The sequence below is a fragment of the Narcine bancroftii genome, chromosome 4 (assembly GCF_036971445.1).
Source record: "Narcine bancroftii isolate sNarBan1 chromosome 4, sNarBan1.hap1, whole genome shotgun sequence".
NCBI classification, from domain to species: Eukaryota; Metazoa; Chordata; class Chondrichthyes; order Torpediniformes; family Narcinidae; genus Narcine; species Narcine bancroftii.
In genome coordinates, this window is record NC_091472.1 from 220,492,106 (window position 1) to 220,506,334 (window position 14,229).

The 14,229-nt window shown below is 44.7% G+C and overlaps 1 protein-coding gene across 6 annotated transcripts in view; it reads right to left on the reverse strand.

Moving 5' to 3' along the window:
- Positions 1 to 3,232, reverse strand: part of LOC138761596 (uncharacterized) — a 756,070-nt gene extending 752,838 nt beyond the window's left edge. For 3 of the 6 annotated variants that reach the window (XM_069933973.1, XM_069933970.1, XM_069933969.1), the window contains exon 1: positions 2,217 to 3,226. In XM_069933973.1, the coding sequence (XP_069790074.1) occupies positions 2,217 to 2,404 (188 nt within the window). In that variant the 5' untranslated portion in view covers positions 2,405 to 3,226. Of the gene's footprint in view, positions 1 to 2,216 lie in introns of all 6 variants that reach the window. The other 3 variants (XM_069933972.1, XM_069933971.1, XM_069933975.1) reach the window with 2 other exon arrangements.
- Between the last annotated feature and the right edge of the window lie 10,997 nt (positions 3,233 to 14,229).

The following is a 14,229-nucleotide window of genomic DNA, read 5'->3' on the forward strand; positions in this document are numbered from 1 at the left end:
TCTACCTAGATGACATCCTCATCGCCAGTCATTCATGACAGGTGGATCTAACACATCTGCAACTGCTCTGTCACTGACTGAATGACTATGGCCTAGCCATCAATCCACCAAAATATCAGTTTGGCCTGATGGCCATCGATTTCCTTGGGCACGGCATTGATCGACACGGGGTGGTCCCTCTTCCATCAAAAATTGAGGCCATTCATATGTTCATTAAGCCAACTATGGTCAAAAGTTTGCAAGAGTTCATCGGGATGGTCAACTTCTACCATCAGTTCCTGCCATTTGCTGCCAGTATCATGCGACCTCTTTTCAAGCTGCTGTCTGGTCAGACCAAAGAACTCAGCTGGGAGTCTTCAACAGCTTTAGACCAGGCCAAAGACACTCTGGCCGACATCACCCTTCTAGTGCATCTGTGCGGTGATATGCCCATTCCTCTTACAGTCAACACATCCAACATGGCAGCCTCCTGGAGCAGCTGATTGATGGACATTAGAGACCACTCGTTTTCTTCAGCAGACCTGCCATAAGCCATTTCCACTATTTCCTCAAAGGACACGATTTCACAATCTTCACTGATCACAAGCTCCTCGCTTTTGCCTTCACTAAGGTGTCAGACCTGTGATCAGCAAGGCAGTAGTGTCACCTCTCATATCTCAGAGTACACAAGGGCTATCAAGCACATTTCCAGCAAGAACAACCTCATAGCTGATGCTCTCTCCCTTAAGTTCATCCTGTCTGTGCACTCCCTGTTCCATAGAATCGTAGCGGCCCAGTGGCAGGAAGACAAGATACCAGCCAACTGCACTGGAGTCTCAGGGCTACAGCCAGAAGATGTCTGTTTCAGGCCATCCAAAGCCACACTTCTCTGTGACGTGTCCACTGGCCAACCTAGGCTCATCGTTCCCGCCGCGTGAAGACATTACATCTTCGACATGCTACATGGGTTGGCCCTTCCATTCATCCAGGAGATAGCTCAACTGATCACAGACATATTCATATGGCATGGCCTGCATAAACAGGTCTGCCACTGGGCCAGAAATTGCCTGTAGTGTCAGATATTCAAGGTGCAGAGGCATGTGAAAGCCCCGCGTCAGTCCTTCCTGCCGACACAGACAATTTGACCACGTCCACATGGACATCGTCGAGCTGCTGCCAGTTTCCAGAAGCACCATGTACCTATTCACAATGGTGGACAGGTTCACTAGATGGCTGGAAGCTGTCTTGCTCCCGGACACTTCCATAACATCATGCACCAGGGCACTTCGCCAACTGGATAGCCTGTTTCACCCTTCCTTCCAAGATCACATAAGACAGGGGGTATAGTTCATGTCCAGCCTATGAGCAGTGCTGACACAGCTCCTAGGGACCCAGTTACATCACACCACAGCCTACTATCCATAGTTTAAAAGGTCTAGTGGAAACGTTCAATCGGCATTTGAAGACGGCCTTTGTGGTGCAGCTCTGAGGCCCGGATTGGGTGGACAAGCTCCTTTGGGTGGTCCTTGGCATCTGCACATTGCCAAAAAAAATTTGGCTCGGTCCTCCGCTGAGCTTGTCTATGAGGCCCCACTGACAGTTGCGGGAGAGTTTAGGCTAGAGGTTCGCGGCCAGGAGGAAACACCTACGGCCCTACTAACGCGACTTCATGAGAAGGTGGGCACCTTGGCCCCTGAAGCAACCTCACACCACAGTCTAGCTCCATCCTATGTCCCAAAGGATCTCAAAGACTGCAAATGTGTGCAAATGTGGGCTGGCATCACAATGGTCCCAGTTGGAGAGGCCAAAAAGAATGATGGGAGTGGTACTGTTAAGCTTTAGGAGAGTTGCAGTAAAGTCATTTGGTTGGTTCAACAGCCTCACAGCTTCTGTGTGGGTTTTTTTCTTTCCTTCACTGCACAGCATACCAACCACAACCTAAACATTATACCATATTTATCAATGCAACCTAATTTTTTTTCAAAAACCAATAAAAAGATTGAAAAAGAAGTGCTTTCTTTTCTGGATGCTTGATACAGTTTGTGTTGTGGAGGTGTTTCTGTTGCCCCTAGAGTAGCAGGAGAGATACATGAAACTGCGCAAAGGAAGAATAAATTCTATTAAAAAAGAATAAAATTCCTTAAGTTTCAAAATTGTGGGAAGGTAATAACTTGGGGGCGGGCAAATTATGATATTTATTAGGCGGTAACATCTACGTTTATCTTTCTCTCACCCACCTCAATTTAGTAGGAGTCCACACCCCCAACTGATTCTGATTTGCCAGAGTTCTTGGCGTCGCCGCCATGATTTGAGACAACGCGCGTCCTCGACGACCAAGGGACATCGCCTCCCGCTCAGTGCGTGGGCGCGTCCAACGGCTCGGAGCAAAGCGTGGGGCTTGCGCGCTCTCCCGCTCACTGAGCATGCGCGTCCAAGGGCTCGGAGCAGAGCGTGGGCACCCACTTAAGCGTGAGATCGTTGGACTCAGGTTTATTGTTACGATCACGTGTAACGAAGTTTGTTGTTTAGCGGCAGCAGTATGGTGTATGGCAAATGCAGAATTGAAAAAAAATACGGTTCCGTAAACAGAATAATTAATTAGTCCAAAAAGGAGGAAAATAATGAGATGTTTGTGGTTCAGTGTCCATTCAGGATTCTGTTGGCAGTGGGGAAGAAGCTGCCCTCCTTGTGCCGCTGGATGTTCATCTTCACGCTCCTGTACCTCCTTCCTAATGGGAGTGAGAAACGGGTACAGCCTGGTTGGTGAGGGTCCTTGATGCTAGAGGCTGCTGTTTTCAGGCACTGCCTCTTGGAGATGTCCTTAATGGAGTGAAGACTAATGCCCATGATGGCGCTGGTGGAGTTCACAAGTTGTTCCTGTCCTGTGCATTGGCATTTCCTTATCAGACAATGATGCATCCAGTCAGAAAGCTCTCCAAGGTACAGAAATTAGTAAGAGTCTTTGGTGACATACCAAATCTCCTCAAACTGTTAACGAAATATAGCAACTGGCGAGCCTGCTTCATGTTTGCGCCTGCTTCATGATTGCATCAACATGAGGGCCCCATGATAGATCTTCAGAGATGTTGACATGCAGGAATTTAAAGTTCTTTACCCACTCCATTGCTGACCCCTCGATGAGGACTGGCTTGTGTTCCCTGATTTCCCCTCCTGATTCTGAAGTCCACAATCAATTCCTTAGTTTTGCTAACATTGAGTGCAATGTTGTTATTGAAACACCACTCAACTTGCTGATCTAACTTACTCCTGTATGCTTATCCATTGCCATCTGTGACTCTGCCAACAATTGTGATGTCAACAGCAAATTTGTAGATGCATTTGAATTGTGCCTGGGTGACGGGTAGGCAAATTGTAGTGGGTCCAGATCTTTTAATTTTTTTAAAATTTAGACATACAGCATGGTAACAGCCATTTCAGCCCACAAGTCCATGCCGCCCAATTTTCACCCAATTAGCCTACACCTCCAGTATGTTTCTAACGGTGAAAAGAAACCAAAGCCCATGCAGAGATCATACAAACTCCTCACAGACAGCACAAGATTCGAACCCTAGTCCTGATCACTGGTGCTGAAAAGGCATTGCACGAACTGATATGCCAAGTGTGCCACCCATTAACCTACATCCTTGGTATGTTTTGAACAGTGGTAAGAAACCTGAGCCCTCAGGGAAAAACCACGCAAACATGGGAAGAACATACAAATTCTTACAGACAGTTAGGGATTCGAACCTCAGTCCCGATCATTGGCACTCTAAAGGTGTTGCGCTAATTGCTATGCCAACCATGTCACCCTTTTCTTAGATGCCAACCTCTTAAAGCATTTCATTACAGGAGATATGAGTGCTACTGTGCTAACTCTGCTCTTCTTGGGCACTGGGATGATTGATACCATTTTGAAGCAGGTGGGAACCTCTTACTGCAGCAGTGAGAGACTTGAAAATGTTCACGAACACTCCAGCTAAGATCAAAATTCAATTTATTGTCAGTGTCATGTTGCATGAAATTGCTCTTGCCTGCTTAAGCACCTCTTACAGTTAGAGAAAGCAAAGCCAAGACCCCCTTCCACACTTGCACGTGGTCTTAAGAATTAACGGCCAATCAGCCTTTAAAGTGTCTAGTGTGAAAGGAAAACCTCAACACCAGCGTCAGATTATGTGATCTCACACTGGGGATTGACGGCCTCGGCCCATAGTACAATCCTTGGCGTCTGCAGATGCCGGCATTGCAATCAGGCAAGTGTAGAATGGGCAATTGCATTATGGGATTGAAATGACCCAAGATTTTGCGTGCGTGCAGGAACATGAAGGAAGGAAAGATTAAAATGAAGGGAGAACTTTGCTATGGGAAGGTTGCAGCAGGAGAGAGAGAGAGAGAGGAAATAACAATAAATAGCAATAGCGGACAATTTTTAAACAGCGTGGGAAAGTTGGTAGTGCTATAGAGCACAATTTATAAAGACCATGGGAAAAAGCAATGGCAGACCTGAGTTCCCAGAATGCCTTGTGGCAGAGAAACTCCTCTATGAGTGCTCCGTGCATGCAGCCATGCACACAGCCCTTTTACTGGTGCACAAAATTCTGGGAGGACAGGTCCACCATTGCTTTTTCCCCACGGTATTTATAAATTGTCTGCAATAGTGCTACCAACTTTCCCACACTGCATACTTTGTATGCGATAGTGCTACCAACTTTCCCACACTGTATAAATTGTACGCTATTGCTATTTATTGCTAGCACTTTCCCATGGTCCTTTATAAAGGTTTATGTAGGTCGGCACAACAACAGGGGCTGAAGAGCTCCTACTGTGCTGTACATAAAGCTTAATTATGTTATAATTAGGCATGATTAATTTTGTTCAAATATAATATTGCATAATACATTGATCAAGATTTAGGGCAGGTCCACCACCGCTCATGCGCCATGACGTCACTAGTAGAAGGTAGAACAGTCCTAACTCCGGGGATTGCTCCTTGCAAGTGTTAAAACATTTATTGGAACAGTTGAATTCTCCTTTTCGAAGTGACCATAAGGTATTCAGAAGTAAACCATGAAAATCTGAAAAAACCATGGTTGAAGTAAAACACACAAAATGCTAGAAACTCAACTGTTTAAAAGTGACCTTTATGTGGCAAAGATAAAAATACATCATTGACATTTCAGGCTTGAGTCCTTCATCAAGGTATGGAAGAATGTCAGCAGATGTCTGAACATCTGTGGGGGGGGGGAAGGGAGGGAAGGAGGGATGGCTGGGTGAATGGAGGGGGAAGGGAGGGAGAACTGGAAAAACTGGAAAGGGGAGTCACACTCCCATGCACACGTGTCTGTCCATGGCCTTATGTACTATCCCACCTAAACCCTGGTATCTGCTAACCTCCTCACCTTTTTTCCCATGCCCCTTTCCAGTTTTTCCAGTTCTCCTCCCTCCCTTTCCCCTCCACTTATCCAGCCATCCTCCTCTGCCTGATTACTGCTGTCCCCTCCCTCCCCTCTCCACCTATCACCTCCTACCTTTGCCCCTCCCCCCCAGATGCCTGCTGACATTCTTCCATACCTTGATGAAGGGCTCAGGCACGAAATGTCAGTTAGGTATTTTCACCTTTGCTACATAAAGGATACTTTGACCAGCTAAGCTTCTCCAGCATTTTGAGTTTTTACATAAAAGGTATTCAGCTCATTAGGGAATGAAGCATCATATCTTGTGTTAGGTCTGTAAGCCCTGCCATTGCTGCTGAGTATCTGATTGTGTTTCTAACTTCACTGTTAGATGGCCTTCCATAGGTCATACATGGACTTGCTTTAGAGATCAGGATCATCAGTCTTAAATGCCATCAACCCAGTCTTCAGCAGGTTGCGAACCCTCTGGGTTGTCCATGGCTTTTGGTTGCCATGCACTCATCCACACAGATCCTGATGAAGTCAATGTTAGCTATGGTATATTCATTCAAGCTTGAAGATAAAGCCTTGAATATGGTCCTATTCAAAGCAATCCTGCAGGCACTCCTTTGCCTCCCTTGACCATATTTTCACCATTTTACCCTTGAGTGTAAAACCCTGCAAAAGGGAGTGGACACGGCCCAGGACATCCTGGGTAAAACCATCTCCACCATTGAGAACATCTACAGGGAACACTGCTTTTGGACAGCAGCAGCAATTAAGGATCCACCCCACCCAGCACACACTCTATTCTCACTACTATCATCAGGAAAGAGGTCTAGGTGCCACAAAACTCTCACCACCCATTTCAGGAAGAGCTCCACCATCAGACTCCTCAATAACAAACTCAATCTGACTTTTGGATTAGGTATTCTGACTTTTGCACAGTACTGATTTTTTTCTCTCCCTCTGTATTGCACACTTATTTACATGTTTTATTTGTTTTCATGTGCACATTGAGTCATTTTTTTTTTGCACTGGCAATAAGTTGTAATTCTACCTTACCCACAGGAAAATGAATCTCAGGGTTGTATGTGATGACATGTATGTACTCTGACAATAAATCGGAAATCTGGCTCCTCTGGTTGCGCAGATCATGTGTTGTCAGATACTTTTTCAAGCTCGCCTGGTTGAAGTCCCCTACAGTGATCAGGAAGGCTTCAGGGTGTGCTGTCTTGTGGCTGTTGATGACAGTACTCAGCCTTTCCAGTGCCAACCTGATGTTAGCCTGAGACACAATGTACACAGCGACTGGGATGATAGCAGAGAACTCCCTTGGTAGATAGAATGGATGACACTTAATTGCCAGATGATCCAGGTCGGGGAATCAGGACTGGGACATAACTGTACATTTGGACACCATGATGAATTAATGCTGAAACAAATGTTGCCGCCTCTGTCTTTACCTGACACTGATGTCCAGTCCACGTGGTGGAAGATGAAGCCCTTTGGCTGTAGGACTGCATCTGGAATGCTATCATTCAGCCATATCTCAGTGAACCACATCACAGCAATCCCTGATATCCCTTTGCTGCTGTAATCTGGCTCAGTTTATTTTCTAAAGACTATATATTAGCCAAGAAGATGGTAGGGAGTCGAGGTCTTTGGCCCTAGCATTTTAGTTTAACCTCTAGTCCTCTATGCATCCGTGTGGTCAGATCTTCCTTCAAGAAGCCATGCACCAACCGCTTGAGTTATCCACTGGAGTTTGCCATTTCTGTCGATCACTGTTTTTCCACATACTTAATACAACATTACAGGTATATTGATTTCTGTGCTTTGGGCTTGAATTGTAGTTCTTAATGGGAATATCTGATGATTTCCATCGGAGCTGCAAACAAGGAGTCACTGCTACAAGGCGCCATCTTTTTTTTAATGGATTTTCTTTTCTTGTGGGTGTGTCCAAAATTCCTCATTCGACACACCACCTGCACACTTTAGTTTGTTTTGCCTCAACTCGGCTCATCAGCCGAATATGTTATCTTCCAAAAAGTAAATGTGCTTATTTTTCTTTTTGGATTTAAATCTCTCATGCATCATTACAACAGCAAGCTAATGTTGCACATTCAAATTTCTTTTTGTTTTCAACAGTGCAGCAAATTGCTTATCTGTATCAAGAATTTTGCAGGAATTAATTCACTACAACAGAAATAAATTGTAATTTTTGAAAGACCTCAATGAGTTATTTCGATTGTTAATTACTCAAAAGGACTGTTGTCTCTGTGATGTTTTCTTGCAAAAACAAAGTTGGCTGCTTCTAATTAGGTCTAGTCAATTATAGTGGAGGCTTAGTCAAACACAAGAAGAATGTAGAAGATAGAGATGAGAAATTAGAAAACAACATATATCATTACAGCCCAGTACCCACAACATTGTGCTGACCTCTATAAGCCTATTCAACAAAATAAATCTTCCCTCCCTCATAACCCTCTACTTTTCTTTCATCCATGTACATGTCGATGAGTCTTCTGAATGTCCCTATTGTACCAGCCTCCACCACCACCCCTGGCAATGCATTTCAGGCATCCACTACATTCTGAGTAATAAAAAAGTACCCTTGATGTCTGCTCAACTTTCCTCCTCTCATCTTATACAGATGTCCTTTGGTGTTTGATACTCTCGACCTGCGAATACGGTTATCTTTGCCTCTCATAATTTGTAGTCACCTCTCATCCTTCTTCACTCAAAAAGAAAGAAAAGAGAAAGCTGTGAAAAAAGTACTGGCAAATCTTCTTTTTGCTTCTTTGGCTTGGCTTCGCGGATGAAGATTTATGGAGGGGGTAAAAGTCCACGTCAGCTGCAGGCTCGTTTGTGGCTGACAAGTCCGATGCGGGACAGGCAGACACGGTTGCAGCGGCTGCAGGGGAAAATTGGTTGGTTGGGGTTGGGTGTTGGGTTTTTCCTCCTTTGCCTTTTGTCAGTGAGGTGGGCTCTGCGGTCTTCTTCAAAGGAGGTTGCTGCCCGCCAAACTGTGAGGCGCCAAGATGCACGGTTTGAGGCGATATCAGCCCACTGGCGGTGGTCAATGTGGCAGGCACCAAGAGATTTCTTTAGGCAGTCCTTGTACCTTTTCTTTGGTGTACCTCTGTCACGGTGGCCAGTGGAGAGCTCGCCATATAACACGATCTTGGGAAGGCGATGATCCTCCATTCTGGAGACGTGACCCACCCAGCGCAGCTGGATCTTCAGCAGCGTGGACTCGATGCTGTCGACCTCTGCCATCTCGAGTACTTCGACGTTAGGGATGAAAGCGCTCCAATGGATGTTGAGGATGGAGCGGAGACAACGCTGGTGGAAGCGTTCTCGGAGCCGTAGATAAAATTGCAGGTGGTTTTGTAAGTACTTAAGTACAAAGAGTCTCTTGGCAACCAAAATAACTAAGCTGTGTGAGGTGTCTGTAACTATTGTCAGGGTTTATAATTTGCAGCAATCTTTATATAAAAAGAGAATATTGTGATTTTTGTTGTTTAAAATAGATACAAACTAGGTGAAATATTGGATGGAATAAACAGTAGATGAGGAAGTATTAGGAGGTTTAGTGTCTCTGAAAGTGAAAAGATCAAACTAGGACGAAATGTGTCTCAGGGTGTTAAAGTTCGATAGAAAGGAAGCTGAAGGTTCAAATCATGAATCATCCGCAGGTGTCGTTGTACTAGAGGACTTCACTTTGAAAATTATTTTTAAAAAGAAGGAATAAACAGAAATGTCTGGCCAGCTCGTTTTCTAAGTGAACAAAACTTTCATATTTTAGAAAGACACATTTTATTCAAGAACAGTTATTGGAATAAAACTCTGATAATTCACTATCAGACTGGCAATCCCATTAGTTGACTGGGTGCTGTTTTTAACTCACTGGGCCCTAGTCCTTTACATAACTTTCCACTCAGTTCCCACACTTACTTTAAATTAACCTGCTCCTCTTGGCTTCACTTTGTTAATCTGGTTCTGTTTCCAACACTCCCTTCTAACTAACGTATTGAGTTCACTGAAAAAAACATATCGGACTTGTCAGCCACAATCGAGCCTGCAGCTGACGTGGACTTTTACCCCCTCCATAAATCTTCGTCTGCGAAGCCAAGCCAAAGAAAGAAGAATATCTTAAAATGAGTGAATTAAAGTACAGTAAAACCAGGTATCAAGCACCTATGAGGATAAATGAATTTTCCGGTTACTTGAGACTTGCTCTTGTAATGCCTGACTAATACACTTGCATTAAGAATAAACAATTTAAAAGACAAAAATACCATATTGTACTTACACTGAACAATAACATTATAGATAATTAACACCACCCCCTCCCCCAAGTTTACAGATAAAGCCATGACCGGAGCGACTTTTACGAAGCAGGCATAAGGAGACACTTTAAGAGAGTCACCCAACAGTGAGTGGCATCAACCAGTTCTTTATCCTGGGCAACACCATGCTATTTCACACAACTTTATTCAAACTGCTGTTACAAGCAAAGCATGATCAAGGCACTCCACTAGCTGAACATTTGCTCTCATCTTCATCGAAGGTTTATGTGTTACTTCAGAGAATATTTACTTTTATAATTTTTAAATTATGCATTTTTACCTATTTTATTATTCTATTTATTTTAATTTTTTTAAAATTCATTTTCTTTGAATTTTTTGATGGTTGCTTGAGACTGCCGGTTGCTCGAATTCCGGATACCAGGAGTTTTATTGTATATTGGAACTGAAAATTAACTGACCATCATTACTTTATTTTACTTATTAATAGAATAACATCCAATAATCTGGAAAATTACACACTACCAGAGTCCTGATTAATAGATTTACTGTTTGTATATGTTAACAGTCTGTCTATTGACTGACATATTCAGAGATAACAGGGGTAGCAGAACAGATTCATTAAAATAGATAAAGATGAGGCATATGGTAGATGGCAAATTAGATCCCAAACTGGCTCAGTAGCAGAAGTCAGATGGCCTGGAAGACTATTATTTCTGCAGCTATACAGAGCTATACATTGCTTATTGCAATGTGTTCTGATGGTTTATATTTAAATGAAGACAATGTTTACATCCGGTACCACACGGATGGCAGTCTCTTCAATCTGAGGTGCCTGCAAGCTCACACCAAGACACAAGAGCAACTTGTCCGTGAACTACTCTTTGCAGACGATGCGGATTTAGTTGCCCATTCAGAGCGCATGACGTCCTATTTTGCGGAAACTGCCAATATGTTCGGCCTGGAAGTCAGCCTGAAGAAAACTGAGGTCCTCCATCACCCAGCTCCCCACCATGACCATCAGCCCCCCCACATCTCCATCGGGCACACAGAACTCAAAACAGTCAACCAGTTTACCTTCCTCGGCTGCACCATTTCATCTGATGCAAGGATCGACAAAGAGATAGACAACAGACTCGCCAAAGTAAATAGCACCTTTGGAAGACTACACAAAAGAGTCTGGAAAAACAACCACCTGAAGAAACACACAAAGATCAGCGTGTACAGAGCCGTTGTCATACCCACGCTCCTGTTCAGCTCCGAATCATGGGTCCTCTACCGGCATCACCTACAGCTCCTAGAACGCTTCCATCAGCGCTGTCTCCGCTCCATCCTCAACATTCATTGGAATGACTTCATCACCAACATCAAAGTACTCGAGATGGCAAAGTCTGCAAGCATCGAATCCATGCTGCTGAAGACCCAACTGCGCTGGGTGGGTCACGTCTCCAGAATGGAGGACCATCGCCTTCCCAAGATCGTGTTCTATGGCGAGCTCTCCAGTGGCCTCTGAGACAGAAGTGCACCAAAGAAGCGGTACAAGGACTGCCTAAAGAAATCTCTTGGTGCCTGCCACATTGACCACCGCCAGTGGGCTGATATCGCCTCCAACCATGCATCTTGGCACCTCACAGTTCGGCGGGCAGCAACCTCCTTTGAAGAAGACCGCAGAGCCCACCTCACTGACAAAAGACAAAGGAGGAAAAACCCAACACCCAACCCCAACCAACCAATTTTCCCTTGCAACCGCTGCAACCGTGCGTGCCTGTCCCACATCGGACTTGTCAGTCACCAACGAGCCTGCAGCAGACGTGGACATACCCCTCCATAAATCTTTGTCTGCGAAGCCAAGCCAAAGAAAGAAGAAGAGGACATGACAAAGAGGTTTGCAGGTTTAACATAATAATTGGCCAAATAGTTGACTGGGAAGAGGAAAGATTTCAACCAAGAGGATATAGATGGTCTGGTCAGTAGTAAAAACATAGCAAATTGAATCCTATCCAGAGAACTGCAAAGTGATGCATTGGGAAGATATCAGATACTGAAAGTGGGGACTGTCAGTTGGACCTAGAATTATGTCCAGAAAGCTTTAAAGATAATACGGGCCAGTGATTGACAGCCGGCAGGTGGGGGCAGTGATTGACAGCCGGCAGGTGGGGCCAGCATCCCAGGTTGCCTACCTGCAGGTACAGTGGTTGCCTCCTGCAGTAGGCTGCAGTAGTGCAGCCAGTGTAGTGGTTGTATCACCACAGTCTTCCAGAGCAGATTGCCTGTGATGTGGAGGATGTCTTAATGGATCCAGATGGTAATCTCCCATAAGGCAGCTATTCTGTGGAGTACTCAGCAATCTAGGGAGACTTGTATTGCCAATTACTAACTAATGACAGCCTAAGTGATAGGCAACATTAACAGATGTTGAGGAGGTGGTGCAGGCTAGCTGAAACAGATCCAGTCAATAGCGATTTTTGGAAACTGAGGTTCCTCTGATGTTTACCTCATCATGTTCAAGAGCATTTGGTGAATGTCTTTTGAATGTCCACCTTCAATCAGTTGGTAGATCATGTTGGCCTCATTATGTCCACGACCTCGGCATGAAGGATAGAAAGATTGGCTTCTTCCCCTAATCAACAGGAGCAAATAGAACTGGAACAACTGCTTACTGTGCCTTGTGAAGTGCCACCACCTTCTTAATTGAAGATAGCACCAGTACCATATCAATCAAAGGTAACTGTGTTAGAGTAGGAAATGGCAGCACTGACTACAGAGGTCCAGGTTTTGGGCATGCAACGGAATTCCATCCATCAACCTGGTTAGAATCATGGGGGTTGAGTACATGGTAGAGGCAATGGACAGCGTATTTGTCAGAGATTTGATGTTGCTGCCTGGTCCTGTCAGCCACCTTGCAACCCCTAAAAATGGCAACCCGGAAATGACCAGGCCCGGCAGTAGAGACCACTGCTGTTCAGGGGCAAGTTGGCCACTGTCTTTTCCTCAAAGACAGTCTCTTAGGTGTTCAATTTCTTGTCGATTCTGGTGCAGAGATTTCGGTAGTCCCTCCAACCATGAAGAAACACAGATACCCCAATGTATCATGTGTTCTTTCAGCCACGAACAATTCTCATATTCAAACATATGGCCAAAGGTCACTCACATTGTATTTTGGTCTAAAGAAAACTTTTTGGTGGGTTGTCATGGTTGGAAAGGTGACAAATTCCATTTTGGGAACAGTGTTAGAACAACGATTCTGTGGGCAATTGGAACCTCTGCCGTTTTTTTCAGCCAAGCTGTCACTGGCTCAGGCAAAGTATAGAACATTTGGTAGAGAACTCTTGGCCATCTATCTCGCACTGAAACTTTTCCGCTTTTTATTGGAAGGTCGTCCTTTCACCATGTAAACAGATCACCAGCCTCTTATGCATACTGCAGGTACAAACATACACCTCTACACTCCCAGAGAAGTCCACTTGGACTTCATCTTACAATTTTCATCAGACATAAGGCACATTCAAGGAAAAGCAAATGCCCTATATAGGCACAACATTGAAGCCTTACATACAACTATTGCCATAGCTTTCACCATCATGGCTCGTGCACAGCCCACTGACCCCAGTCTCATCTGGTATTGTCAGATCACTTCTGGTCTCCATCTTCAAGATGTGACCCTGGATGAATCAGATGAAAAGCTAGCCTGCAATTTTTCCACAGGAAGGCCTAGGCCTTTTGTGCTGGTGGCTATGAGGCAGGAGATTTCTGAGTCTCTTCACAATTTATCACATCCTGGTAGAAGAGAATCAATCAAACTATTTACAGAACATTTTACCTGGCCTCATGTTAAATGGGATGTTGGATTATTGGCAAGGACCTGCTTGCCATGTCAATATTCTAAAGTCTCCAGACACACGAAATCCAAGCTGGGGGATTTTGTTGTTCCAGATTCCTGTTTCCAGCATGTGCACCTAGACTTGGTAGGCCCACTTCCACCATCTCGAGGATATACTTATCTGCTCACATGTGAAGACCAGACTAACAGGTGGCAGGAGGCCATTCCTATCACTGACATCTCTGTGGAGACTGTCGCTAGGGCTTTTGTGGATTGTTGGATTCCATCTTTCAGTGTTCCAGCATTATTACAACAGATCGAGGGTTTCAGTTTGAGTCAGCACTGTTCCACGCTCTCACTGATCTTCTGAGCATGTATTCGCACTGTGGCTTACCATTCGCAGGCTAACGGCCTCATTGAGTGTTTCCATCAACAATTGAAGGCAGCATTAACAACAGGTGGTGATGTATCTACATGGAGCAAACATTTGTCCATGGTTCTCCTTGGAGTGCATACTGCTGTTAAGGCAGATTTTGAATGTTCAGCAGTAGTGCTAGTATATGGCACTGTAGTGCTGGACCCAGCCAAGAAAGACTCAACCACTACATTGAAAATGGTTAATGATTGTTTTTATTCAAATTCAGCTCAGTCACCTCGTGCATTGTGACGTCATAATCGCTGCCCCAGGTGTGCGCTGGGGAGGAGACGAGACAGGGAGAAAACCCTG